The sequence below is a fragment of the Phyllostomus discolor genome, chromosome 14 (genome assembly GCF_004126475.2).
Source record: "Phyllostomus discolor isolate MPI-MPIP mPhyDis1 chromosome 14, mPhyDis1.pri.v3, whole genome shotgun sequence".
Lineage (NCBI taxonomy): Eukaryota > Metazoa > Chordata > Mammalia > Chiroptera > Phyllostomidae > Phyllostomus > Phyllostomus discolor.
This window is the reverse complement of record NC_040916.2, coordinates 19,261,925-19,289,009: the sequence shown is the minus strand read 5'-3', so window position 1 is coordinate 19,289,009 and position 27,085 is coordinate 19,261,925. Positions and strand designations below refer to the sequence as shown.

Genomic DNA, 27,085 nt, shown 5'->3' with positions numbered 1-27,085 from the left:
CGCGGAAGGGAGTCTGGAATGGGGTCGTTTTCTGCACATAGTAATGCATTCACTTTCAAAGTCTGGTTTGGTGTGTGTCCCGTGTTCTCAGGGGTGTGTGTATGTCTGTGTGTGTGTGCGTGTGTGTCACTGCCACCGTGTCACTGAAGCAGGCGCCGAAGGCGTCTCTGTGAATTGGAAGTGACAAGAGAGCACCCCGCGGGGAAGCTGAGCAGGGAGGTTAGAACCCGTGAAGGACAAGGCCACCGGCCCCGCTGGAGCCCCGGGGGCTGAGGATGGCGCAGGGAGTGATTTCCAGAGTCTGAAGACAGGAGAGTCCCGAGAGGTCAGAGAGGTCAGGGGAGCAGGTCAGCAGCAGCAGCGGGGCAGGGCGGGCAGCCCACCAGCTGGGGCCTCCAGGCCCAGGCCCGCCATGTAGCTGGGACCCGGGGCAGGATTTTCATGGGTCCGAGCCAGGCGGGGGCTTCCGGCAGACACCACTGCAGCATTTCGCGTTCATGTCCTAAAACTCAGACCTTCAGGGGGCCTGGAGAGAAACCCTAGCCCTCCCCGAGCTCGAGAGAGCGAGGGAAAGGTGGTAGGAGACGCGGCCCAGCTGGTCTGTGCCGGAGGGCAGAGCCGAACACCCAGCTGCCCACCGCCAAGGACACAGCGCAGGTGCCGGCCCGGCCCCGTGTGGGTGCAGTTACCTGGAAGGAAGGGATGAAGGACTGGGGGCGGCCCAGCATCTGACAGTACTCGAAGATTTCCGTCCTCTGGATAGCCTCGGTGGATGCAAATCTCGGAAACTCTTGACTGAAACCAGGGAAGAGCCGTAAGAGATTGAGGTGGGGGCGGGGGAGGAAGGTGGGTCCCAGCAGGTAGCGGAACACCAGTGGCGCCCAATGGCGCCCATCCTCATCCTCGGCAGAGTCCCTGTCCTGGAGGGGGAAGGGCTCTGGGCCCCCCCAAGGGAAGGCTCTTCCCCTCTGCTCCGCTCTGCTCTGGGGAAGGACCAGAACCCAGCCGGGAGGGCGGCAGCCCTGCGGGAAGCGGCCGGGGCAGGCCGCAGAAAAGGGGAAGGTGCTCGTCCTCCGCCCTCCTCGCTGGGGGGCCCGTGAGGCGGGCTGCTGTCCCTCCCAGCTCACCTGAGGGCCCTGAGAGCCTAGCACGTGCACCTGTCACGGGCCACCCCCAGCCTGAGCCCAGGGGCATGAAAGAGGGAGCGATGAGACACTCTGGGAGCACTTATCAGAGCTGGCACGGCAGTGACCTCGGAGGACCACAGAGCCACACATCAACGCCGGTCCCTGTGCTGGGTGTTCCCTCAGCCAGTGAGGGAGCCAACTGGGTCAGTGTGGGTCATCTGAGTCCCGTCATGCCCCACGTCTCTCCCTCCACAGCTCGCCACCGTCACCACAGCTGTCCCTGGGGTCACGACTCCATCTCCAGACATCTCCTCTTGCCATACACGCCAGCAGAGAGACGTGTGAACTGCACGCCCTTGCTGTCACACGGGGCCCAGACGGGTTTCTCTGAGGAGCTAACCACGGGCTATCAGGGGCCAGAGCCCCCAGAGAACAGGCCACAGGGCGTGCGCGCCTGTGGCCGCAGGCAGTTTGGGGCAGCTGCCAAAAGCAAGGGCTTTGCAGCCGCACGGTCTGGATTCCAAGTCTAGCTTGACCCCCCCCCACACCAGCTGTGCTATCTTAGACAAGTTACTCAGCCTCTCTGTGCCTCGGTTTCCCTCCTCTAGCAAGCGAAGATTAAACAGAACGTCTTCTTCACAGAGTACATTTGTAATGACGGGAGGAAATAGTGCAAATAAAATGAGTAGCACAACGTAAGAGCTTGGGAAATCTTCATTATTACAGGGACGGGAAAAAGAGGTCCAGAACGTGGAGGAAAAGCCTAATGTTAGGGCCCAGAGAGAACGAGTGACAGGTGGGACTCTGAGTAGCTTGTGCACCCAGGCAGCGGTGTAGGAGCTGAGCAAAAACTTCTTCCACTTTCCGGTTTTGCCCAGGGCTGCCTAACACCGCGCCACAAGGCGCTCACACTGTTTTAGGAGAGACAGTCCCCGGTCGTGGAGCCAGGGCGCCACCAAGTGGCCAGAAGCGCACAATACAACCCCAGGCGCCACCTCTCACCAAAGGCCCCCTGGTGGTGTGAAGCGGCACCGGCTGGGCCTCCCCTTGCCCAGACCTGAGCGGAAACAAGTCCCAGAGCAGGGGGACCAGCGGTACCTGGGATTCACCCAAGACCGCGGAAAATGGAGCCGTGAAACCCAACGAGTGCTAAAGCATACCCCTAGAAAACAAAACTCCCCTTCCCGTCTCCTGTGCCCCGGAAGATCGCCTACCTGTGGCTGCTGCCCAGCAGGGCCAGGTGGTCTGTCTTCACCGTGTAGTGGCCGAAGGGCACGCGAGCCACGAGGTAGCAGAAGTGAGCCGCCTCCACCATCCCCTTCCCGGCTGCAGGGGAAGGACAAGCCCCAGTCATGACACGCGCCGTGCCCACGTGGGGACCGTCCTCTGGGTGGGAGGGGAGGCCGCTGAAGGTGGACTCCGAGGTAGGTCAGAGGGCAGAGCCTCACAGTCCCCAAACCCCTCCCCCCTCGGTTTCTTTCCCACCACATTTCCGGCCTCAGACATTCCATTTCAATCCTCTGCAGCGGGAATGAGGCACTGTTTCACGCCGCCCCTAATGGATTTTTGAGCAGGAATTTTCTAAGCATGTGAGTCCTTCCCAAGGGTGAGAAGCGAGAACAGATGCCTACACCTGAGCAAAGACGAGGACCACTTCTGAGGAGCCACGTTTAAAACCAGGCTTCCTGGCCACCTAATGCATTCCCTGGGGAGATCAAACAATGGGAGGCTTTCCCCCGGTGCTCATAAAAATCACATTAATTACCAAATTGTTCCCGGGCTTGAAGTGCCCTCCCACACACTTTCTATTACCTCCAAATTGAGTGCATTCAAGCAGGTAAAGTACCTAGCACAGCACCTGGCACCCAAGGGCTCGGCACACAGTGTCGCTTTGTAGCCGGGGGCCGAGTGACCTGCCATCTGACTCGGCAGAGCCTCCCACAAAGCTATTTTGAGTTTCACATGGTAGTATTTCCCTGAGCTCCACAAGAGAACTGTGATTTCTCTGTGTTCTGCCCCTGGACCAAAGCTGAGAGTCACTGATCCGAGCCATTCAATAGCCCCCACGTGTTTATAAGGCCATGTTCACAGAGGGGGGGTAGAAATAAAGGGCACGCAATTCCCCGGGGTAGTTCAGGCAAAAATGGAATCTCCTGTCTGCTCGAGCTGGGTCACTGCAGGACTAACGGTGACAGGAGGGGACATACCCCGTGCCCTAACTCATCTTCTGGGAAGTCTGAACCCTGCTGAGACAGCCGCGAACTCCAGTCTTGGGGCCTGGCCTGCCCTGCCCTGATGTGCTGCCCATTTTCTGGGAAACGGAGAGGCGAGGAGGCCACTCCTTTCCCTGGACTTTCTGTCCCCAAAACACTGAGGCTCCTGGGTCAAAGGGAAGCTGGGGACATTGTCTTGGACCCTCCACAGAACCTGAGAACTGAAGCACAAAGTGTGCTCGGCCCGGGGCTACCCTAGAGGGGCGGGGGAGGGGGAGGACGCCGTGCCGGCTTCTGCTCACCCAGGGTGTCCCCCATGGTGACGATGGCCCGCTGGTGCAGCTCTGGGTCCCCGGCCTGATTCGACAGGATCACCGCCAAGTGAGGCCTCCAGTCTCCCCACTGCTTGTCCCCACAACTCTGAGAAGCAGCAGAGAAAAAAAAAATGGAAGTTTCCTGAGCAGTGCAGCCCTGGCCAGGGTGGAGGTGAGGAAGGCTGCTGTCCATTTCCCGGCCTGGAGGAGCTCAGGGGCCACTCGCTCCACCGCCGGCCAGGCTGCCGCTCTGGACTGCAAGTTCTCTTTTCAGAAAGCAGAACCCCAGAGTGATGGACAGGCGGACAGACAGTGTTATACCCGAGCGCATGGAGGGGTAACACAGATAAAATGGCACTATTCGTTGCCAATTTTCAAACTTCTTCCTGGTGCCCCCAATCCCGACAGCTAGGGGGAAGCAAATGAAAATAAAACCCTGATGTGTCCATGGGAGGAAGAAGGTTGAACATCCTGGCCTCCCGAGGGGAAGAGTCCACAGTAGCATCAGAAGTCAGGGGAACACTGGACTTCTTAACACCTTGCAAATGGCTCGTGTTCTCTGGTTTTACAAAACCCTGTCACATACCTCGCCTTCTTTCATCTTCACAACAAGCCTACTGCCACCTGGAGAAGGAAACACGTCAAGGCAGGTGGCCCAGCCTCATGCATTCCTAGACAAGAGCTATGCCCGCCTCCCTCTGGTGACAATGCAGGGGCAGAAGATGTCCACCAGGGGGCAGTAGAGTGTAAACAAAGACCACACAAATGGTGCTTTTCCTACCATCTGGCCCTAGGGCCACCTTCTCCTGAAGGAAGGGGGATTTCAGGGCAGGAAACATCGATAAAGGAAACAACATAAGGTCACAGGAGTAACACAGGCCCTGGTTCCACTGGAGTCCAGCCCCTGACTAGCTGTGTGACCTTCAGCACACTTTTTAATGTCTTTAAACCTTCGTTTCCTCGTCTCTCAAATGGAGATCATAATTTCCACCCCAGAGGGTTATTATTGTTGATGATACTATGAGATAGGGAGGTAAAGCACATAGCACAGTGCGGCACACTTGGTTTGCACTTTGTAAGTCACATGTAGGTGAAAACACACGCGCACGCACACGCAAGCCCAGCACAGGAAAGGGGTGATTTGCAGACCAGTTCTGTCTCCCAATGGTCACCTCAAGTGGGTAGAGATTGACGGTAATACCCCAGATCTGGGTGTCAAAACAATCCACGAATCCCTGGCCTTTGTCATTGCCCCAAGGAAGCGAAGACGCATCACCGGACTCCATGTGACCGTTACTCTTTGCTGACCTGGGCGGTGCAGCGCGAGCGGGAAGGATGGCAATAATAAGTCACAGGACTGAGCGCAGCTGCCACTTATTGCACTCTGACCGAGCGTGGGCCGCTCCCTGTGCGGAGCGCGTCTTCCAGGACCGGTCCCCGGCTGTGGGTGCTATTATTATCCCCAACTTAACGCGGGAGCCCGGCCCTTTCTTGCTGGAACTGAAGCAAGCAGGAAAAGAAAAGCCTTTGCTAAAAATAACGAAAACTTAGAATTCACTCTTCTGCCTCCTCCACAAGCGATTTTTAAAAATCGCTGTAAAGCAGATACAGGAAGAGAAAGGGACGGAGCGCGAGCATTTGTTCACTAATTTCAACCCAGCCAAGCACGGCGGCTGACGTGTTCAGGTGTTATCTCCCTTTAATTGTCACAGTAGGCCCATCGGTTCGGCATCACCGTGCCCACAGACAGGAGAAACCGAGGTTCTGAGATTCAGGAACAAGGCCAAGCGCACCCAGAGCGCAGATGCGGAGTCCCGGTTACGCCTGCGCTCCAAGCCCCGGCCGGTTTCCCCCGGCGGTGCTCTTCCTCCGCGACACCGCACACCACGCGCAACTGCAGTCCCGGCTGTCGCCGGACACTACGATTAGACCCTCTCAGACACCAAGATCAAACACAGCTTTGGCGCCACACCTCTGACCTCTCAGTTTCCTCCCGGAACAGTCGGGAACACTTAGCTAACTCTCCCACTGGAGTGAGTCCCAGAGGCCCCTGCATCCATGGCGCCGTTTTCTGCGCGTCGCCAGGGGACGCGATGCCGAGGCAGAGCGCAGGCGTCCGGCTGAGCGGTGGGGCGCACTCCGGGCTCTGGCGCAGCCCGGGGGGTTGACGAAGGGACACGAAAGTCGTCATTTCCCTTTTCGTGGAGTTGTGCACAAGCAGCAAAGAAAAACAACACTAAAGCACAAGTGTGAAGTCCGTTTTCATGAAAGCTGGGTGTCAACAGAGCCCCGCACCTGGAAATACGAGACAGGGCGGCCAGAAGTCATGGAGAGTGGGCAGAGGCACGCTCAGGAGGGAGCAGAGAGGGACCACGGGGGTCAGGGTGGGGGACCCCACAGACATCTCCGCAGGCTGGGGACGCACGAAGGCCACACAAACGGTCACAGGAAACTCCAGGGGATGCGGAAAGGCCGCACAGCCTGGGTACGGCCCGGCCCCTCCCCGCACAGGCCTCCCACAAATAACCGGAACAGGACAACTCGGCTCCTCCAGGAAGCGAGTGCAGGCTCTGTGCAATGACACTACAAAGATAAAGGGAGGGGAGTAGCATGAAAAACACATGGAAAGTAGAAGGAACATTCACCAGGGGAAAAAAATGATCAGAAACAAGAAACTGTCACCCAATTACCTGATATTTTATCATGAATTGAAGCAAAATAAAGTAGCGAAACCAGTTCCTGGAAGCGAGGGCCTAAAGCTAAGTTTTGGGGGCCCAGGAAGGACATGGTGCGAACGTGGGGAGGTCCACGCGCCCTCCGAGCTTGGGGCAGCAGCGGGAGAAAAACCAGAGAAACGAGGACAAAAGGGAAGAGAACGTGAAAGTGCACAGACACCGCTGAGGACGCAAGAAGGGACCTACAAGGTAGAAACCAGAAACGCAAAAAAAAGAAGAAATAACGAAATGAAACAAATGAAGTTTTTTTTTTAATTCAATGAAATGTGTGTAAATGGCGTTTCTGGAAAGAATACCAAAATAATAGAACAAAACGATCACTGAAGGATATAATTCAAGAAAACCTTTCTGCACTGTCAGATACGAATACATGGATTTAAAAAGCATGCCGAATTCCGCAAAAAAGCTGGCCCAGACAGCCAACGAAAACGTATCCTAGTTACCGAACTTCAAAGGTCAGGAAGGCTAACTTGGAGCAAAAACCCCGAGCCTCTCACAACGCGACAGCGATCCGGCCGGCCTCGCTCTTCTCCGGAGCCAAACCCAAGTCCAGACCACACGTAAAACCTATCCTGTCCTGAAGCAAGGGGTCGAGGCGCAGGAGCGGAAAGGAGGAGGAGCCCACGGAAGCCTGAGTGACAGCCGCTGGCCCTCCCGTTCTTCACAGCGCCGCAGGCAGCCAGCCCTTGTGGAAGGGCAGGGTCAGTGGCCCCCGCAGACCTGGGCGGACCCCGACGCTACGCCTCACACCTGAGCACCTTTGTTTCCACCTCGGCCAAAACAGGGACAGGAGTCCCTACCTCCGAGCGTGAAATGAAATCATGTGCATCCAATTGCGTAGCACAGCGTCGGTGGTTAACAAACACTTATTTTGATCTTTAATCGTGGAAGCCACGCCCCGGCTCCGGAGCAGTCTCCTCCCCCTAAGGCCCCAGGATGCCGGGTGTGGACAGGGCCCGTCCCCAGGCGTACCGTGGCTGCCTGTGGGATCCTCCCGGACATGAGCTGGAAGAGGGTCTGCAGCGGGTCGTGGAGCGCCAGCGTGCTGGTGAAGCTGCGGAGAGAGGCGGCCGTCAGTGGGGACCACGCCGAGAGGGCCTGTAGCCCACCGTCCGGGACGCACGAGGCCTCGTCCGTATCTCTATTTGGTTTTAGCAGCTGCCTTTGGAACAAGAGTCTCTCTTTGCTTTCCGGTTGTGCCTTTGTCACCCTCACTTCTGCGGCGGTGGGGGGGGGGGGGGGGGGGGGGGGAGTGGAGGACAGAATCTTCACTCTGCCACCCACCCAGGTGGCTCTCCTGGTGGTCAGGGGAGGTTTTCTGCACTTTGGCACGGACACCCGAATTCTTAGGTAAACATCTCTGCATGGAGGTGACCCACCCACATTTCAAAGAGCCCCAAAGGGCCCCAGCAGTCATCCTGAACCTCCTCTCTGTGGGCCCCTCCTTTCCAGCACCTCCCCCCCCCCAACTCCTACAGCTCCCAGCGCTGGTCCTCTGGCTCATCCCCAGCCCGGGTCTGCAGGGCTTTTACTCACGGGCACTAAGTAGCCGTTCTCAGTGACCAGAAAGGCATCAGACAGAGACCAACAATGGTCCCAATGATGGCAAACCAAGAGATACGCCAAACAAGCAGTATAATAAGCTCTAGAGCTGAATGGAAAGAGGTATTTTTCACAATTCACTGGGCGCCGTCAAGAATCAATGGCCCGAGGCAAAGCTCTGTAGCAGAAGCATATGCTCCAACGTGGGGCCGTGGGAGACGGCTTCCCACCCCCCCAGGGGAGAGTCACCCCTCAGAGCGCCGTCCTACAGCAGCGCCCTGGCCTCACAGGCTCAGAGCACGTGACATGATGAAGCTCCTCGCTCTTCCCCGTGCCAGCCCCTGCACAGGCTGAGGGTGCAGCCAGGGTACCAGGCCCCGGGCCGCCTGAGGGGCAGAGCCATGAAGAGACTCCAAGGAGGCCATCGTGAAGAGCAGGCTCCCGGGGAGTGTGACAGCCACTAGCCCCATGGACTGAACTTGGACTAGAGTGTCCGTCTCCCTAGCCAACGCTCTGCTCAACAGGGTGTGTGGCAATTCACAGGTAAGTGAAGCTAAGAGGGTAGCCCCGCCCATGCCCCATACCTGCCCCAGGGACGCTAACTAGGGCTGAACGGACTTGCTCGGAAACCCTCCTCCCGCTCGCCCTAGACCTACCACCTCCATCAGATCCAGTTCCCTTTCGCTGTTTCACCTGCCTTAGTCCAAACTCCTGGCTATGAAGTCACACCTCCATTCCTATCTCGTCCTGGTGTGGTTGTTTGTCCTGGTCCACCTGGCACCCAGATCTTGGTGTCCTGGCCTGATTTCTGACCACACACATCCCTCTAGTCTCGCCATCTCCCCCTGCCCCGGGGGAAGACTTCAGGATCTGTAAATGCCCTTTCCTGCCACAGCTCACGGCCCTGCTGCCCGCATCCCTGCCTTCTCAGCACCGATCTCTCCACCGCAAGACTGAGCAGTGGACACGCACTCGCTCTCAGCCTTAAGGCTCCTTCGGTTCACCTTAGTGATCCTTCCCATCCCCTCGCTGATGGGACTGTGTCCAACAGCCCCTTCCAAAGACAGAAGCTGTCGCAAAGTAGAAACCCGCTTACTCCTTGGAAACCCTGACTCGGGGAGACATTGCTAAAACGTTCTCTTCAGCGTCTTGGGTAGAAAGAGTGTGTCTGTGGGTAGATTATAAGAATCTGGGGGAGAGAAACGCTACGTCCCATTCAGAAAAGAACCTGGACGAACGCTCGGGGGGTTGGGCACCTCAATGCTTCTTGCATTTCTCCCACTGTCACCCCCCCATCTGGTGGGGAGGCCTCTCCGCACCCCTGGTCTCCATGGCGAGTCCCCGGCTCACCCACTCATGACCCAGCTGTAGGTCCTGGGGTCCATCTTGCTGGACAGGAACAAAGCGTGGCCCCACAGGTGGTTCCTCATGGCCCACTCCAAGGCCTCCTGGAAACAAAGCATCACACGCGGTGTTGTGGCGTTGTGCGCCACTCACCTTCCCCGACAGCAGGAGCTCGCTGCTGCACTTAGGAGCCGCTGCCCCTGGGCAAGAGGGACGGGGCCTCCACGGAGACTCTCAGAGCCCCACCCGTGGACACGAGACAGGGGCCGTGCGAAAGGGGCTTTCGCTGGCACGTATTTCTACGCTGTCCCTTTCTCCAGCCTCGACTTTGTCAGAGTCCTCTGTTCTCTTTCATTCACTCCCCCTCAGACACAGCAGCCAGCTATCCCACCAGTGTGTTGCTGGCAAAGACACATGATGCTCTGGTGAACCTGAGCACCGAAAACTCGAGAAGCACCTCCCCCCAAGGACTGAGTCTCGGCACACAAGTGACAAGGCGATACGCTGGCCTTCCATGCCACGAGTTCCACATGCCCAGGTCCCGCCAACCTCATGCACCACAGGCAGAGTAAACTGGCATGACCTCTAGTAAGGCGACTTTAAATAGCTACCAGCATCACAAACCACCCACCCTTCCAGAACACCTCCCCATCCAGAAATGTGTTCTCTCACACAAGGTGACATGGCAATGGCTGTGCATCGCAGCATCGTTGGTGACAGCAAAAGACTGGACGTAACCTAAATGTCAGTATACAGGGTGTCATCGGTTATAATTTATCTGTAGAGCCCTGTGCGGTCCTCAGACATAACGAGAAAGATATTTACATATTATACGGAGCAGGGCTCCGCAGAACGTGTCCTGGAGGCCAGCTTCCACCCACGAGCTAAGAATAGTCTCTGCATTTTTAGATGATTGGAAAAATCAAGAGGAGAACAATATTCCGTGGCACATGGAAGTGATACATAATCTGAGCTCCCGCTGGAGCACAGCCACTCCGCTGGTGCACACGCAGCCTGCGGCCGAGCACTCTCGGGAAGCAGGGCCGAGCGACTGCCAGCCTGGAATAGTGACAGCCTGTCCTTGTCCCAGAAACACGTGCCCAGAGGTTTTGTTAAATAAAAAACAGAAGGTGAAAAGGGGTGAACGGTCTGTTGAACGAGGAGAAAGTGATCCCATGTGCATAAAGTGCCTCTGTGCCGTTTCCCCATTTTATCCTTTTTTTAATCTTTTGAATCAAATTGATTGACATTGATTTTAATCATACATTCACATATGATTAAGTTCATTTAAGACTTTCGAGCCCTGGCTGGTGTAGCTCAGTGGATTGAGCGCAGGCTGCGAACCAAAGTGTCGCAGGTTCAATTCCCAGCCAGGTTACATGCCTGGGTTGTAGGCTATAACCCCCAGCAACCACACATTGATGCTTCTCTCTCTCCTTCCCTTCCCTCTCTAAAAATAAATAAATAAAATTAAAAAAAAAAAGACTTTCGTAAAATGCGAGTTTGGCTTCAAAATTAAAGAAGGCACAAAAATAGGTAAATCTGTGAGTGATGGATGTACTAATTACCTCAATGGGGGAATCCCTTTGCATGATAGACAAGTATTAAATCTGTACATGTTACATTTTAAAATCTCGCCATTTTATTTGTCAAGTATACCTCAATAAAAATTTAAATAATATAAAACTAAAGTTGTCTAGTTTATGTGTCAAAAAATTAAGTAAGACATCACTTCATCTGTGGAATTAAGGTATTCATGTTGGTAGGTGTACCTCAGATATAGCTGGTGAGGATACAGCTTGTAACAAATGTTCTAGAAACTAATTTAGTGTATATATTAAGAACTTTTTAGAAAGTGTATGTCCTTCAACTTGGTGATGTCACTTCTAGGAATCTATCCTTAAAAACTAATAATTAAAATACCCACCAAAGACTTATGTGACAAGAGGTTCAAACTGTATCATTTATAATGGGTGACAAAAATGTAGATAGTCTACACAGTCAACAAGAATGGATTTTAAATAAAATCTGATGCCCTCAATTGATGGGATGGTGCCCAACCATTTTTAAACAGTGCATGTTAATGCCATGGGAGTATTTCACCATATAACTTTAGGAAAAAAAGAAGTGCTTGTATATATGATTTAATTTGCTTTTGAATATATAGGCATAGAAAATGCTAGAAGGAAATACATCAAAAACGTTAACAGGTGTGATCTTTGAGTGGGAGGATTATGGCTGTTTTTCTTTTCTAATTATAGAAAAGTTTATAACAAACTGAACTTGTGTTCTCACTCTTTCCCCAAATCAAACTTGTCATGGATAAACCATAGTTCCTGGTCCCACTCCAGATCCCCCACCCCCCCCACCCCCGCCCAAGAACAGAGCGTCGCCAGTGAGCAGGACACTCCGGCCACATTGTTGCCATGCAGTCCTAGGGTGTTTGCGGAATGTTTGCTGCTGCTCGTGCAGAAAGATAAGTAAGTGTGTAAAACACACCTTCTGATTTCAGGATACTTCTGTCATTTTGGAAAATCTGTAATTATTTTGTTTCACCCACACCATCATTAAAAAATACGTAATGAACTGTATTCGTGATGTTTCAACTCCAAATATACTCAGAGGGTTTGAGAGATTCTTAAGGAAAACACCACTCCAACTTTGTTTTGCTTACAGGTGGAATGAGGAAAACAATCACTTGCCTTTCCTTAACTAGAAATTCCTGAGTAGCCATACCTCCTTAGAGACTTGAAGATTATATTTTTGAGTATCTACGGAGTTTGAGAAAACCACATTGATCCGAATTCAAGAGTGATAAACACGAAATGACCATCTACATTGGAATTCCTTTCTACTCCTTAAATATCAACCGCAAATGCGCTCCCTCCTGGTTTTATTTTCCCCTGTGTACCTTCCTGAGCTGCGGTGCTGTAAAATGGGTCTAGCTACAGGGTCGGGCAGAAGTAACGCCGGCGTGAGTGTGGTTGGTCGGGTAACAATAATCTGGGTGTAACGATTTACACTTTTCATTTGAACATTTCACCTAAACTGTCATGTGGCGTGCTTGAGCGTGATATTGTCGTGTTACACAGTGACATGCTTACGATTTTGTAACAAAAGATTTTGTAATAAAAAAGGGGCGTTACTTGTGCTGGACCCTGTATTGCCGAGTCCAAGTGGAGGAGGGCTGAGCGGTGGGGACAGACAGCGGTTGCTTTTTTAAAACAAGCCTGGAGGGGGCGCACTCGCCTTCTTCCTTCCGTAGTAGAGCAGTTTGGTGAATTTCTCCACGATCTGCGCAGGCGTCTCCACGCTGGGGGGAATCTCCCCCGTGAGCAGGTTCGGGGTCCCCACGCCGAGCACCAGCCTGTCGTCCTCCTCGGTCAGGCTGATGAGATTGGCCACCGGCGGCTGCCTCTGGTACTTGTCCAGCTTTTTGCAGTCTTGCACCAGCAGCTCCGCAATGTCAGACCCCACCATGGACTGCAAGGCAAAGAGCGTCACCGGAGGGAAGAAGGATCCTCCTCCTCGCCCTCGCCACGCAGCCCAGGCTGAAGCAGCAGACCCGGGAGTGCCCGCCTTCTTCATGGGGAAGCCAGCCCTGGCTTGCTGCATCCCGCTCGGGTGCCACGAGGGTTCTGGGAACACGCACGCTCTCGCGGGCGTGTTGCTGCCTGGCGCAGCGACCCAACAACTTCCCGATACCCCAGGCCAGGGGACAACAAGGGCCGCGGGGAGGTGGGAGTTGGCAAGCTGGCATTGACAGCGGAGCACTTGGGGGGGGGGGGGTGCTTGTGGCTTCTTTGCTATTTCCTTTGATAATTACACCCTAAGCCGAACCTTACTTATCCCAGGAAGGCTGACATTCCAATCCAGCTGCTCCTGCCCCCCCACCACCACCCCCAGAGAGGCACCACTCACCCCATTCTGCCGGCAAAGGAGAACCAGCAGCTGCCACAGCAGAGCGGAGTCTCGGCTCCCCGGGGTCTCGGATTTGCGGCTCTGGGCTGCCTTCTGCTGGCAAAACGTCATGATGTCCACCTTGTGGACGTCTTCCCTGCGGAGAGATGCCAGGGAGCAAGGGATGAGTGGCAGACTCTGCCCCATGGGGACCGGGGGCTCCCCCCACCGTGCGTGGGGGCCGCTGGCTGGGCTGGGACCGGGAATGAGCCTGCGGCTGCAGGATGGTCCTCTCCCTGGGGAACAGGGCGGGACTTCAGAGATTCTCACGGTGGCTCTCCCCATGTCACAGGTGAGGAGACCGAGGCCCCAAGACCTGAAGTGACCGCCATGGGGGAGGGCAAGAGCCCAGACTGTGGAGCCGGGTTCAAATCCAGGGTTTAACTCTAGCTCAACACATCTCAGCTCATACACAAGCTTGTCTCTCCTCGGAGTCCCAGCTTTCCCCCGTAAGACAGGGATCATTTAAAAAATCGATCTCCCGACAAAAAAAGGAATTAGCAAATTGGGCAGCAGATATTGAGTGCTTGATAAACAGGCAGTACTGTGTGCTTGAGACCATTCAATAAAATCGGTGCCCCGTTGGAACCAGTACCCCAGCGTCCAAACACGCCACTCAGTGCTGCCTGCGTGCGAGAAACAGACAACTCAGCGTCACTTGGAGACACTGTCAGAATACTAGAGGGGCACTTCCCTGGAGGGGGAGATTCAGGACAGGAATACATTTATGTAACAGTGTTGATGCTTAAAGAGTCTCACAGCCACTGTGGGTAGGCATAGCTGGCGTCACATCATTTCTTAAAGGGAAAGCTAAGGCTAGAGAGAGCTAACTGAGCTGCCACCTTAGTATGTGCCTGGGGCTGGGACCCAGGTACTCCAACATCAGCCTGGAGTCCCCACAGCAAAGGGCTTTTAAAAGCAGTTCTAGTTCAATCCTGCAGAGGGCAGACTTGCACACTGTCTGAGAACTTGCACTGACGGTGATATTTCTCCAGAAAGCGGCAAACCTTTTCCCCCACCTCCGCTGGACCTGTCTACAACTTCCAGACTGTTCTCCCCTCCTCCCACGTCTGTTAAGTGCACAGAACATTAAACCTCCTACCATGTCGCTGCTGCAAAATGGAACCGATTTCATGTTTTCAAACTTTCACGATAATTTTCCTTCTGGCCCTTCAAATACTGAATCGCTGGTGGAGAAAGGCTCAGACCACACTGGGCTCTGCCTGGCAGCACAGAGAATTCTGGTGCACTGGGGGTCGACGCTTTCTTTCAGAGAAGCCGAGAGCAAATCCCCCCAAATCCTGCTCTGAGCAGGAAGGCTGCGGGTTTCAAAAAGCCCTTCCTCCGCTGCTCATAGGGTGGTTTACCGGATCAGGGGTCCTGAGAAAGTTCTCATCTCTTCTTGTTCCTCGGAATCATTAAGAATAACCTGGAACAAAAATTAGATTTGCTCTTCCAGACCCCGTCCACCCAATGCCCCTTTCAGTCCAGCCCAGGGCCAGAGCCCCGGGCCAGGGTCCCAAGGTGTGGCTCAGCGTCTGGTAGAGGAAGCAGAGCATGAGAGAGTTCTCCAGTTGCTGAAACTGCGCCGACAGCATCTCAGGAAAAACGTGAGTCTAGTGTCACTTCTCAGAGAAGGGCCCCGCCCCCTTCTGCACGCACAGCCCCACCCACAGGGTGCACAGCCCAGTTCCCCACAAGGGCCCCCATTCCTGGAGATGCCCAGGCTCAAAGGAGAGGAAGCAGGGAGAGAGGAAGCAGGCAGAAGCGTGCTGGCACGCCGGGGACTCGGACCCCCGTTTACCTCCATGCTGTGCAGTTCGACCAGGGCCGTCTGCCCTTCGCTGGGAGAGCTGGGGCACGCACACACCAGGTGACCTCCTGGCCCGAAACTCACAGGCACGTGGGGGACGTAGAACTTCATGGGTGCCTTGGAATCAGCTGCCGAGACGTCCTCTGGCCAACAGACATGGGTGGACACTGTTAGCGCGACCGTCACTGCTTTCCTCGACTTAGAAATATGCCGCAGACGCGTTCCTGTCCAAACTCCACCTGGGCGCTGGGTGGGCCACATCCTGAGAAGCAGCCTGTGCTTCCAGTCAGATGTAAGCCCCTGAGACCATGTCAGAGCACAGCGCAAGCATCTGAGGGTGGGTCCAAACGTTAATGACGCACGAAGACCAGACTCTCGGTGACGATGAAAGGCCGGGGCGTTTAACAAATCATCTGCATCCGGACATAGCAACCGTGCTCTGTGACCTGCCTTTGCTTTACCAGACTGACTCCAGTGCCCACGTCCTTCGCCTGCTACTTGAAAGCGCCTGGGAGTGAGTGCCTGGTGGTGGCGAGGGGCGGGGCTCCCTCCCAAGAATCTGCTATGATGCAACGTCCAGGACAAGAGAAGTTGGAGCTAAGTCAGCCCCTCTGCCCCGCAGACCTCTGTAGGCAAAGGAAGTGAGTGACAACCCACTCTAGGAAACCAGGGTGACAGCGTCTTTCCAGGGGACTTGCCACTCAGCCTTCTTCCCATCAGACGCAACCAACTCCTCAGTCAGTCACGTCAGTACCCACCATCCTGAATTGGTCTCCAGGCCGCTGACGCCGCGGGGGGGTAGGACTCGGAGGCGTCTGCCATGTACTGGCTGAGCTCGTAGCTGCTGGAGCTGAGGCCAGACTCCTGCTGCTGCAGGAGGTTGGACTCGCTGGTCAGCGGCGGCTGCAGGGGGAAGCCGATGGAGACACACAGGAAGGATCAGAAGTGGTTTCAGAGAGAGGGTCCCCCTGGGTGTTTGCGCAGAGCAACAAAATTCAAACTTTCGGATACATGCAGCGCATGGGGATGTGTTGCAAGGAAAAGAACGGATGATTCAGCTGACAGGTGTGAGCTGAAGAATGTGTATGGCCCAGTGGAAAGAGCTCAGGTCCTGGGCCCAGGAGGGACCGGGAGGCCGGGAGTCAGATCCCAGCTTTGCCAATGCTGAGCTGCTATGACTTAGGGACGAGTGACTCTGAGCTGGGCACCCTCATCTGTAATACACATCACCACACCTGCCTTGCACAGTGCATGCACCAACTACTTAATGAGCACCTACTATGCTCCTGGCACTGTGCTTTCCCTGGGCTACGGGCGTACAGGAAACTCATGGAACGCACCTCCTGGGGAGGGACGAATGAAACCCTGGATACAAGAGCTCTTTGCACACGGTCAAGTGCTGTACCCGTGTGCGGCTGCTGCTGTTGTGTTGTCGTTACTACTGCTCAGGACTCCAGGTGCCCTAGCCTGCTGCGTGCTCGGTACACAGAAGGGGCTGTTCCCCAAAATCGTACAGAGCCAATCAGGGGAACAAAATGTATACAAGACTGTCAAACATTAAGAGCTTATCTCTACAGCTCTGGCTGGCGTAGCTCAGTGGATTGAGCGCGGGCTGCGAACCAAATCATCACAGGTTCGATTCCCAGTCAGGGCACATGCCTGAGTTGCAGGCCACAGCCCCCAGCAACTGCACATTGATGTTTCTCTCTCTCTCTTTCTCCCTCCCTTCCCTCTCTAAAAATAAACAAATAAAATCTTTTAAAAAAGAGCTCATCTCTATGGCGTCTTTGCTATTTTCCACAAATCTAAAATTTTTCCAAACTAAAAGTCTATTTAAAAAATGTTAAGAGAGTTCCAGTGGATGTACGGCCCAGGCGGTATACGCAGTAAGATTTTAGGAGACAGAGAGGGTTTGCTAAAAAGTCAAGAGAGGTTTCAAGCTCTGCTTTCCAGGCCTGTCTTTCAAAGATTCCAGCAGCTCCCCCACTGCCTGGGCGAAGCGAGTAGCCAGTCCACCGGGGTCCTGGTGGCAGCCTCTTCTCCTCTCTCCCACCAACTCAGAGTGACTCGGGTGGCATTTCCTGACCCGGCCAGTTTGACAAAAATGCAAGAGGACCAGATCGGGGCCCCAGGCCCTTCAGACTGAAGCAGGAAGGCGGGAATGAAGAGGAATGCGGGGAGGCTCTGCCAGGTAGGGCAGCGCTGGGACCCCCATCCCACGGGCCCTGCCCTGCCACAGCTGACAATGTCCATTGTCACAGGCCCCCCGCCTCCATGTCACTGCAGGCTACCTTATTCTTCTGGGCCCCAGGGGGCAGACTCTCCGGAAGGAAGTCCCCAGGCCTCTCCTGTCCAGAGGTAGAAGCAGGGCTGTCTTTATAAGCGTTCCCGCTCTGAGATCTGCAGCAAAATGACAGGGACAGGGGAGCGTTTCTGGGCAAGCCGGCAGAGGCTGTCCTGTGGCAAGGGGCGGACGGCGTCAGGTCGGCCTGGGTGCCACAGGGAGAAAGCACGGTCCTTCCGTGCACCACAGCAGCCCATGAATGCCAGGACAACAGGGGCCCCTGGGCTCCCCAGGGCAGCGACAGAAACTGCCCCAAACACTGCAGAGTGGGGCTGGCCCCTGCAGCCTGGAACAGCATAAATCAGAGCAGTTGGGCGTGTGGGTTCCAGGCAAAGATGCCAGGCCTAAGGCCACCGAGACAGGCGCCTGAACCAAAGGCTGTCCCCATCCCCTGCTCGCCTTATCCCAAAGGATGGCCCATCTCAGCACGCAGGAGTGGACAGAGGAGGAGCCTCCCAGCCCCAGCAGGACCCCATGGTGAGAACTCCCTCAAGGCCACATCTGTTCCTCGGCCCACCGAGCATGAAGTCCCTCCCCGCTTCAGCACGGACCTCAAGTAGCAGAACCCAGACTGGCCCAGGTCTGGGAACCATGTCTCAGCGTTAAGAGTCTCTCTGCCCAGGGTTCCTGCTAACAGCCGGCCGGGCTACCCCCGCAACCCCGGGACAAACCCCCACACCGCACAGCAGAAGCAGACGGGCTTCCGGAGACGAGGGCTCGGCACCCGGTGCACCGGGTTCCCCTAACGCAGTCTGGTGGGGCTGGACCACATGCACCAGGCCTCTCCTCACACACTCACCGGAACGGGGTCCCCGACGGGCTGTTCTGGTTTTCACGGGGATGTTCATGGAGGTACTTTGGATCTCGATAATCTTCAGGCCTGATGTAAGGACTCACTTGCCTCGGCACTGCACCCTCAGAGAAAAAACAAAAACAAACAAACAAAAAAAAACACAGAATAAAGCAGGTCACTTCTGGCTCCAGAGCGTTCAGAAAGGCACCTGCAGGCTGTGGGGCTGAGTCCCTGGAGCACAGTAGCACGGACACGTGTTTGCCAAACTGAATAAAATCGGTCAGTGAGCTAATGATGAACGTCCCCAAGAGGTATGGCTCCTTACTATTGTACAACTCGGGGTATTGTGTGTGTGTGTGTGTGTGTGTGTGTGCATTCTCAGTGTTGAAACAGACTTTCTCTCTGCTAGCATCCATTAGCCCACACCTGAAACCTTACTCTTGTGTAGGGTCCAGACTCCAAGTGGCACCTGTCTGCACCCTCAGGGCACAGGCCGGTCAGCTCACCCCAGCCCAGGCGCACACAGGATGACTTTACCCACACTTGGCCAGACACGGTCATCTGCGCCATGATGAGACGTAGAAGGAAAAAATGTGGATAAAGTGCAAAGTATCCATAATATCAGCAACAGAGTGATAGTTTCAGCACCATCCTCTACACGTACAAAGAAAAATGACTGCTTTCTGTCTCTTCTTGAGACACCAAGCACTAGTGTCTTTGCTGTGACCTCGTCTGGCCAAGAACAAAGTGGGCAGGGGAGGGAGTTCTTTCTACCTCCACAGAGCAGTGCATCCGAGGGGGGTGGGAGGGAGCTCTGAGCGTGGCTCCCTTGGCCTCTGCCCTGCCTCAGAGGCTTCTGGGAAGTTATTCCATACCTCTTTCTTCTGGTTGCTGCTGCGGGTGCCCACGGTAGTAGTAACTTCCATAAGCATATTCTTCCCTTAGAGCTGGAGGGTGGTAGCTCAGATACGGATCCTCAGTGCCAGGCCTAAAATGTCACAAAGAAGGCCAGCCATTGAAGGATGAGTGTGGGAAAGAGAAAAGCCAGTGGAAGACTGGACCCAGGAAACCACCTTGGAGGAGAGAATTGTGTCCTCAGTCTAGAATCCCTTTTAAAAGTCGCAGCTAATTCTAGATCTGGTAAACAGGAAATCCAGACTTAAGCAGGAGTGAGGTCTTGGTTTCGGAACCAGGCTGGGATTTTCACAGCAAAACCACAGCTATAGATTCCTTCTTCTCCATGGTCCTCCTTGCTCTCCAAGTACACACATCCCACCACTCAGATAGTATCTTAGCAAACCCCTTCCCGAGACCACTGTGTAAGTATCCAACATGCCGCTGTAGTCCCCATGCATGGTACAGATGGAAGTGAGACGAAAAACACTCTTGGGACCATCTTAAACCCGATGGCTTTTACTGCCTCTGTCCTCGACGCACCTTCCTGTGAGGAGTCCACCACACAGAAAGACCAGGGAAAGGACCACCAGTTCTTTGTGTTTTTATCAGTAATTCTTTAGCACTTCACAGAGGCAAAATTCTTTAAAACCGTTGTCATAATTTCAACCCTGAATGTGTAGGCAGGTAAATCTCACCCCACCTGGAAAAGCTCACGTGAACACGAAGAGCTCCCAGCATTCCCTAGGAGGTTAAGTGCAGAGCCGTCAATGAGAACCCAGGAGAAGTCTACAGCCTCCGACCCAGAATGACCTCGCCGAGACCTCTGCCCTCTGAACTTGGAGCCTGCAAGCTTATCTCTGCTTCCTCTGAGGTTGATTTCTTTTGCATTTTCACTCATTCATTCAACACCTCTGTTTCCTGGATGCCCATCACACTCTTGGTGCTGTTCCAGCTACCAGGGCTCTTCTCGTTGCTGGGGGTGTGGTGCTGACCTGGGTCGGAGTGGTCCACAGACAACGGGGAAGATTTTACAGGGACCCCAGGTCCCCTCTGCTCTCTTGAACTTCGCCATTCTTTCATCCCTTCTGCCCTCTCCCCCGTCCCCAACACCCAACCACCCAACCACGTACATTCTGACGGCTCCTTTAGGAAGCTCCACCAGGGGATGCAGAAGAAGGCAATACTATTTTCAGTCACCAAAATCCATTTGGGAGAGAAAAGTGTTGAACTAAGTCAATGTAGCAGGGAGGAGAGGGAAAGGGGGGGTGGGGGGGGGAGAAGGAAAAGGAGAAGGAAGAAGGAAAAGAGCAATGTGGCCACAAGCAGAGGAGAGTTGGGTCCGCTCCAAGCGCTGACACCGTACCGTGAATACAGCTGATGGGGGTGGCCACCTTCGTAATAGTCACCCCCGGACAAAGGCCTGGGCACGTAGTGGGGCTGCTGGCGGTCTGCCCTGGGGTCCTTCTGCGGCTGGGGGCTCCTGCGGACATCTTGCCATTGACGGAACCTCTCTCCGTCGTGCCAAGCGTGAGGGGCAGGCCGAAGATGCCCGTCTCGCCGAAGGCCACGGTCCGGACCCTGTGACTGGGCTGGGGGCCTCCCCCGGGGCTGCGGCGGCCACTGGGGCACCCCAGGCTCCATCCCCGGCCTTCTGACCTTCTCCCTTGTTTACAGTCTATTGTGTAGTTATTTCATCTCCCTGCAGACAAAACAACAAGACCAAACAAATTATCATTATTTCAGGTTTATATCCAGACATGATGGTTGATTGGGTTTTGTGGGGGTAAAAAAGCAAGTATGGTCCTCAAAATCCTCTGTCTAGAACAAGCCAGATGGACACTGACATAGAAGTATCTGGGGAAAAAACCTCAAACAGTATATGAAATAAATAACAGGCTAAACAACTATATCAAAGTTGCCTTAAAAATGAAAAAGTGTATTTAGTTGGAGCAGTAATAGATGTGGGAGAGCTAGGAGAGAGAACAGTAGTAGATGAAGCTACCAAACCCTATCAAAGTGTTCCAATTAAAGAAATGGTCATTTATTCCGCCAGCAAATATTGATTTAACAGTTATTGTGGGGGCCCCACGCTATCTCGGAAACAGGGCAGGCCTTAGACAGGGCTAGAGACCACAGTTCGAATTCTAGCTCTCCCACTTACTAGCTAGTTCATTTTTTTTTAAGCCTCGGTGTCCTTATCCATGAAATGGGAATCCTAATGGCTCACTTGCAGGGCTACTGTCAGAATTAGGATAATTTAGGGTGTGCCCAACCCCCGGCCTGGTCTGTGGTGATTGTTTCAATAAATAGCCACGTTAGAGATAAAGAACAGGGGAGTGGGAGTGGCTGAAGGCACTTCCTCAACAAGAAGAAGCTCCAAGTGACCTCAGGAGACATCTTTCCCGAACCCTTATATTCACCTCTTAGCACTCGCCCCGTGCTATGGTACCACGGCCAGGCCTGCTCCACTCCAGGGGGGCCAGCAAGACGAGAGAGCCGTGTCCAGTGAGCCTCCTGGCTGGGGATGCTAAACCCTGGAAGTCTCCCCAGAACCAAGCATTTTCCCCACTTACTCTGCAAGATGGGAAACCGGCCCGGGGACAACAGCCTGCCCTCCCAGCGCCCTGGCCCGCAGGGCAGAGCGGACCTTCGCCCAGCACCTCCACAGGGAGGCACGCGCCGGCCTCGCTCCCGCCCCAGGAGTCCCCCATGTCGGGGAGCGCCTGAGCTCAGTCTCACCCTATGGCTTCTCGCCTTTGGGAGCTGTTTTCAGGTGAGAAATCCTGATGGAATCCAGTTCACTTGCTCCCACTCCTGAAACTCCCAGCCGAAAGTAAAAATTCTTATCAGCGCCAAAGGGCAAAGGGCGCGTGTTGAAATCAAGCCGTCACTCTGCCCCAGGGCCGTGGAGCCAGGGTCCACCGTTTGCTCTGAGCCGAGAGCAGAGAGCACTGAGCAACCCGCACGGGAAGGGCCTTCCTCCTTGAGACCAGTCCTGGCTCCAGGGAAACCAGCACCCTCTGCCCCGTGTCACCCACTTTCTTGAAGAAAAAAAAAATCCAGGCTTTTCCCAGCAAATCCCAGCAAAGGCCAAATGCCACCACAGTGAAAGGGTGTGAGGGTCTTCCCTAAAGGCCCACGGGACTCAACACCATGTGGACACACGTAAGGAGTCTCTTTGGCCCGTCCCCCGACTTTCCCTGGACAGCCCACCCCGAGTGCAAAGGCACAGCACCCAGTCTCTTCGCTGAAATCCGGTCATTTCGTTTTCAAGAGATACCAGTTCCAGTCAGTTGGAGCTGTGTAAAGAAGGACACCCACCCCAAAGCACCCAGGATTTCCAGGATGAAGGCGTCACGTCCACAGTGACAAGCCACCACACCCGCACGGTCCCATGAAAGGCCCTGCCTGGCCCCCGTCGGGGCACTCTGGCCCTGCCTCGTCTGGCAGGACGGCAAGCACGGGTGAGGGAGAGAAGACGAAGGAGCCCGAGTTCCCACACACCTGCTCGGATGCCCTTCCACCTGCCTTCCGCGCAGCCCCAGCGGCCTGGCCCGGGGGTGTCTCCTCTCCTCACGGAGGCTGTCAAAGTCCAGGTGCCACATCCACCAAGGCTCACCTGGCCCTCCCATCCACAGCCAGTCGGTTACTTTTGCAACTGCCCAGCCTCCCCGGGGCTGACTCACCAGGGCAAAGTACGGCCCGGCCACCGAGTGTGGGGTGCACCTGACTTAGAGGGTTTGCTCAGAACCTGGGCTCCTGTTTGCCCGGCCGTGGGCTGAGCGAGCTCTCCCACACACGAGAGCATCCAAACCCCCGCAGCAAACAAAGAACAGAGGCACCAGGGACAGGAAACCCAGGAAGCCCGCAGGCAGCCTGGCCCGGCCAGGAACGCAATGCCTTTGGGCTGTTAACCCGTGGCTCTGCTGCTGGCCGGCTCTGCGACCTAACCTCTCTGAGCCTGAGTCTCTCCTTCTCTGTACTGGGAGCAACAATACTGAGCTCCTGAGGGTGACTAGGGGGACGAAGCGCTGGTAAAACAGCACGTATATAAATAAGAATACTCTGCCTGGCTGGCGTAGTTCCGTGCACTGAGCTCGGGCTGCAAATCAAAGTGTCGCAGGTTCGATTCCCAGTCAGGGCACATGCCTGGGTTGCAGGCCATGACCCCCAGCAACCGCACACTGATGTTTCTCTCTCTCTCTATCTCCCTCCCTTCCCTCTCTAAAAATAAATAAATAAAGTCTTTAAAAAAATTTTTTTTAAAAAGAATACTCTATAAATCAGTATTATCTTTCCTTTTAGAAAAGGTAAGGTACTTCCACTGGTTGAGGCAGAGTCATAAATACCGGCCCATCTGGTGTGGTTTTCCTCGTTCACGCTTCTCCCCCTGGGGCCCTGGCTGCGTACACAGTGTATCCTCTAGGGGAGGGCAAATTCAGATGCCCAGCACTGAACTGAAGGCCCTGAAACATGTTCTGTTACAATACGAAGACAATTTCTTGCAGTTGCAGAGTACATTTTTTTTTCAGCATTATTAAGGTACACGTAGAGAAGTTCATGTTCACTTTTGAATTGATATTTTAAAACACAGAAAATCGTGTTATATACCATAAACGTACACAATGTTATAGGTCAGTTATATCTCAATAATTTGGGGGGTGGGAATAAAATTCAGAATTTGCTCTTAAAAGGCCCCAAGGGTGTATTCTTTCTTTCAACCAACACTTCGCTTCGTCTCCATAAGATGCCAGGATTTGACACAAGACAATTTGAAGGACACGGCCCTTCCCTTCGACAAGCTGGGAGCAAGCCCACCTCCCAAGGGGTTCCTAGTGCAGGGACGACCACCACGATGGCTCTCAGGGTCGCCACGCTAATGCGACTGAACTGACCCCTCGGACCGGGCCATGGAGTATAGAATTCTCTGACCGCGGACATGGCTCCTTACCCCGGTCATGGGTCCTGATGTCTGGCTCACTAATGGCTGCACCACCACCCTCCTGGGAAGAGTTACTAGAGAAGGATGTGTGGGACAGCAGGAACAGTGTGGTCATGTAGACAACCAGTGATGGGTTCCAGTGTATCACGATAATGTGCATGACCACCTGATCCGATTCTTTTGGCTTATACCCTGATGTCAGTCCTGGCCCACACCACCACCTGCATCATTGGAGTGTTAACTCCGGAGCTTCGCTGTATACATGACAAAACTAAGGTCCAGAGAAGTGACGTGACTTAATCGAGATCACCCAGCTAGCCAGAAGCCTTGACTCGACTCCAGCAAAGCCACCACTTGGGGCCAGTCTTGGAGAGAGGGAGCCCCTGGCCTCGGCCAGCGATTGGCCTCCTAGGCTGCAACCCCTTCCTTCAGGTGAGCGGGGTGTCAGACAAAATGCACACAGCAGCGGGTGCCACTCAGCAGTCCAATTATCAGGAAGGACGGGTGCCAGGAAAACGTGGTCCGAGAGCCAGGGACCATTAGCCTGGCATGGGCACCAGGAGCTGCTGGCGCCCTCCCTGGAACTGGTGCTCGCAGCACAAGCTCGGGAGTGAAGGCATGGGCCCAGCTCGGGCTTCCTTCAGGACCAAGGGACCCCACGTAGGAGCCCTGACGAAATCGCTCCTTTAGTGCCCCTACCTGGCTGCCTGCAAACCTGCCCTCCCTGAACCTGCCTCCGCCGCCAAGACCTGGAGAAGCAATATGTCACTCAGGAAGAAGAATGGCTCTGTCCTTCCTTCTCAGCCCTGGGCTGGCAGAGGTGGCCTCCCGTCCCCTCTCTCCACCCCTCCCACTTGGCTGACGGCCCCTGGACCAGGACGAGTGGGGTGACGGATGGATGCTGCCGGGACTTCTGACCTCACCTCAATCTCCGATGGGCACAGGTGGCTCAGCACCCACTGAATGCAATGAAGGGCTGTAATGTGCTTGGGGTGTCCTCCCAGCCCCCGAGGCCCGTGGGACGTACTCCCCAGAGGAGCCGTGGCACTTGGTGGCCCCGGAACAAGGCTGCCTGCTTGTGTCTCTCAGCCCCATCCTCCGCTGGCTGCGTGAACTCGGGCGTGCTACTGTGCGTCGCCTTTGCTTCTTCTGTGCAAGGAGGGTAATAACAGAACCCACGTCACGAAGCTAGGAAGAGTATAGTTGGATTAAACACCTACAAAGTATTTGGTGCCCATTAAATGCTGAATAAACATTAGCTGTTCTCCCCTCCCTGGAAAGGCTATCAGGTGTGTAGGAAGTGTTCCGCACAATCGTCAGAAAAGGATAAGCCGAGTCCCCACAATGCTCCTTTGCACTTAATCTAGTGTCCCCATAGAGCCACGAGACCAGGGGAAGGCAGAGAGCCTACGCCACACAACTACACGGGAAAAAAGAACGGGTTAAAGTAAAAACATCGGAATTAGAAACGTCAATAAAGCCCAGCCTAATGCTTCGCACACTCAAGTAGTCATAGCCCCAGCGACGATGCAGGATGCCCAGGAGAAGCACCAATGTTGCCCCACGAGCAACTGCAAAATATGTCTTAATGTTAACAAACGTAAATATTCTACTACAGAATATCGTGCAACCAAATTCAAGTCTGTGTTCATTTTTACCAAGAAGCGTAAGATGTCAAAGGAATTTTGCACTTGCAATGAAATGGATAAACACACATTCAGACGCACACACCCTGCACCCAGAAGTCCCTCCCTGCCGCTTGGTGGAAATGTGTGACAGACTCTTGAACAAGAGCGGACATCCAGACGCGGGCCCGATGAGCCAGAAAGAATCTGTCCCTGCAGGGGACGCGGCGGCTGAGCCGGGGAGGCTCGGGCCTCGCCCGAACTCGGCTCTTCCCAGGGCAGACCCGCAGCGCCCCGGCACTCTACTGCCAGATACACATCCTCTCTGGATCTCCCAGTCCCCCCCCCCCCCCCGGCACAGAAGGTGCCTGTTCTCCAGGGAAGGCCGGTCTCGGGCTCCTTGTAGAAGCAACACCCCAATATTGCAGAGTCAGACGCTCTTCCTGAGGTAATGCAACGCACACGCATGACTCCAACTCCCATGTGAACTCTTTGAATAGAGGACGGCGTGCCACTCAGCAGCTTTCTCCTCTCCAACTTCCACAGCCCCCTTTGTGTCTCCTTATAAAACATCCTTCCCTCTGTCACTTTGGGGAGGAGCAGAGGCCTGAGGGGAAGGAGATAGATATTGGAACCTAGATACAGTTTGAACAGTGCTGCTTCCCAGCCATGTGCCTTTGGGGGAAAAAAACGCTCATTCTCCATGAACCCCAGTTCTCTTATCTTTAAAATTAAGTCCAGCCCTGGCCAGGGTGGCTCAGTTGGTTGGAGCATTGTCCTATAAACTAAAAGGTCATGGGTTCAATTCCCACTCAGGTCACATACCCTGGTTGTGAGGTCAATCCCTGGTAGGGACTCATGCAAGAAGTCAACCAGTCGATGCTTCTCTCTCCCCACCCCCTTCCTCTCTCTCTTTCTCTCTCTCTCTCTCTCTCTTTCCTCTCCCTCTAAAGCAATAAAAAAAAATGTCCTTGGGTGAGGATAAACAAAATTAAGTCTGAAAAGTAGCTAACAGGGCTGCAAAAACAAAATAATGCATGGAAACGCACCAAAATGCCTGTTAAACAGGGGAGTGGGTCTCCAATACGTGTCTGTCTCTCACTCTCCTGGGTTCACATACCACTCTGCTGGCTTCTCCTCTGCCCGCTGCCCCATGCACAGAAACAGCCCGTGCATGTGCACAGCGTGAGTACACACACACACATTTCCACCGCTCTCACAATCGTGTCCTCTCGGTCCGGACCGAGTGACTACAGAGAGAGGTAAGGTCCCCTGGAGTGCTGTTTTAATGCTGCATTTAACACATCAGGGCAATTTCCATCGGAGCCACGTATGATGCCAGAAAACAGAGTTCACGCTGCACTTCCTGGAGGGCAGGGAAAGACATGGCAAGGCGATGGAGAAGATTCCTCGCCGAGCATTCGTGCCTGCAGCCG

The 27,085-nt window shown here is 54.5% G+C and overlaps 1 protein-coding gene across 2 annotated transcripts in view; it reads right to left on the bottom strand.

Annotated features, from left to right (window-relative positions):
• SEC16B (SEC16 homolog B, endoplasmic reticulum export factor) overlaps positions 1-27,085 on the bottom strand; it is a 43,107-nt gene that overhangs the window by 10,560 nt on the left and 5,462 nt on the right. Inside the window, exons 2-15 of one of the 2 annotated variants that reach the window (XM_036016002.1) lie at positions 20,446-20,781; positions 19,061-19,173; positions 18,192-18,309; positions 17,340-17,448; positions 15,807-15,951; positions 15,040-15,191; positions 14,603-14,664; positions 13,197-13,332; positions 12,525-12,758; positions 9,282-9,379; positions 7,362-7,443; positions 3,643-3,760; positions 2,342-2,453; positions 690-795 (exon numbers count right to left, since the gene is read on the bottom strand). In XM_036016002.1, the coding sequence (XP_035871895.1) occupies positions 690-795; positions 2,342-2,453; positions 3,643-3,760; positions 7,362-7,443; positions 9,282-9,379; positions 12,525-12,758; positions 13,197-13,332; positions 14,603-14,664; positions 15,040-15,191; positions 15,807-15,951; positions 17,340-17,448; positions 18,192-18,309; positions 19,061-19,173; positions 20,446-20,723 (1,863 nt within the window). In that variant the 5' untranslated portion in view covers positions 20,724-20,781. Of the gene's footprint in view, positions 1-689; positions 796-2,341; positions 2,454-3,642; positions 3,761-7,361; positions 7,444-9,281; positions 9,380-12,524; positions 12,759-13,196; positions 13,333-14,602; positions 14,665-15,039; positions 15,192-15,806; positions 15,952-17,339; positions 17,449-18,191; positions 18,310-19,060; positions 19,174-20,445; positions 20,782-27,085 lie in introns of those variants that run through there. The other variant, XM_036016003.1, reaches the window with a different exon arrangement.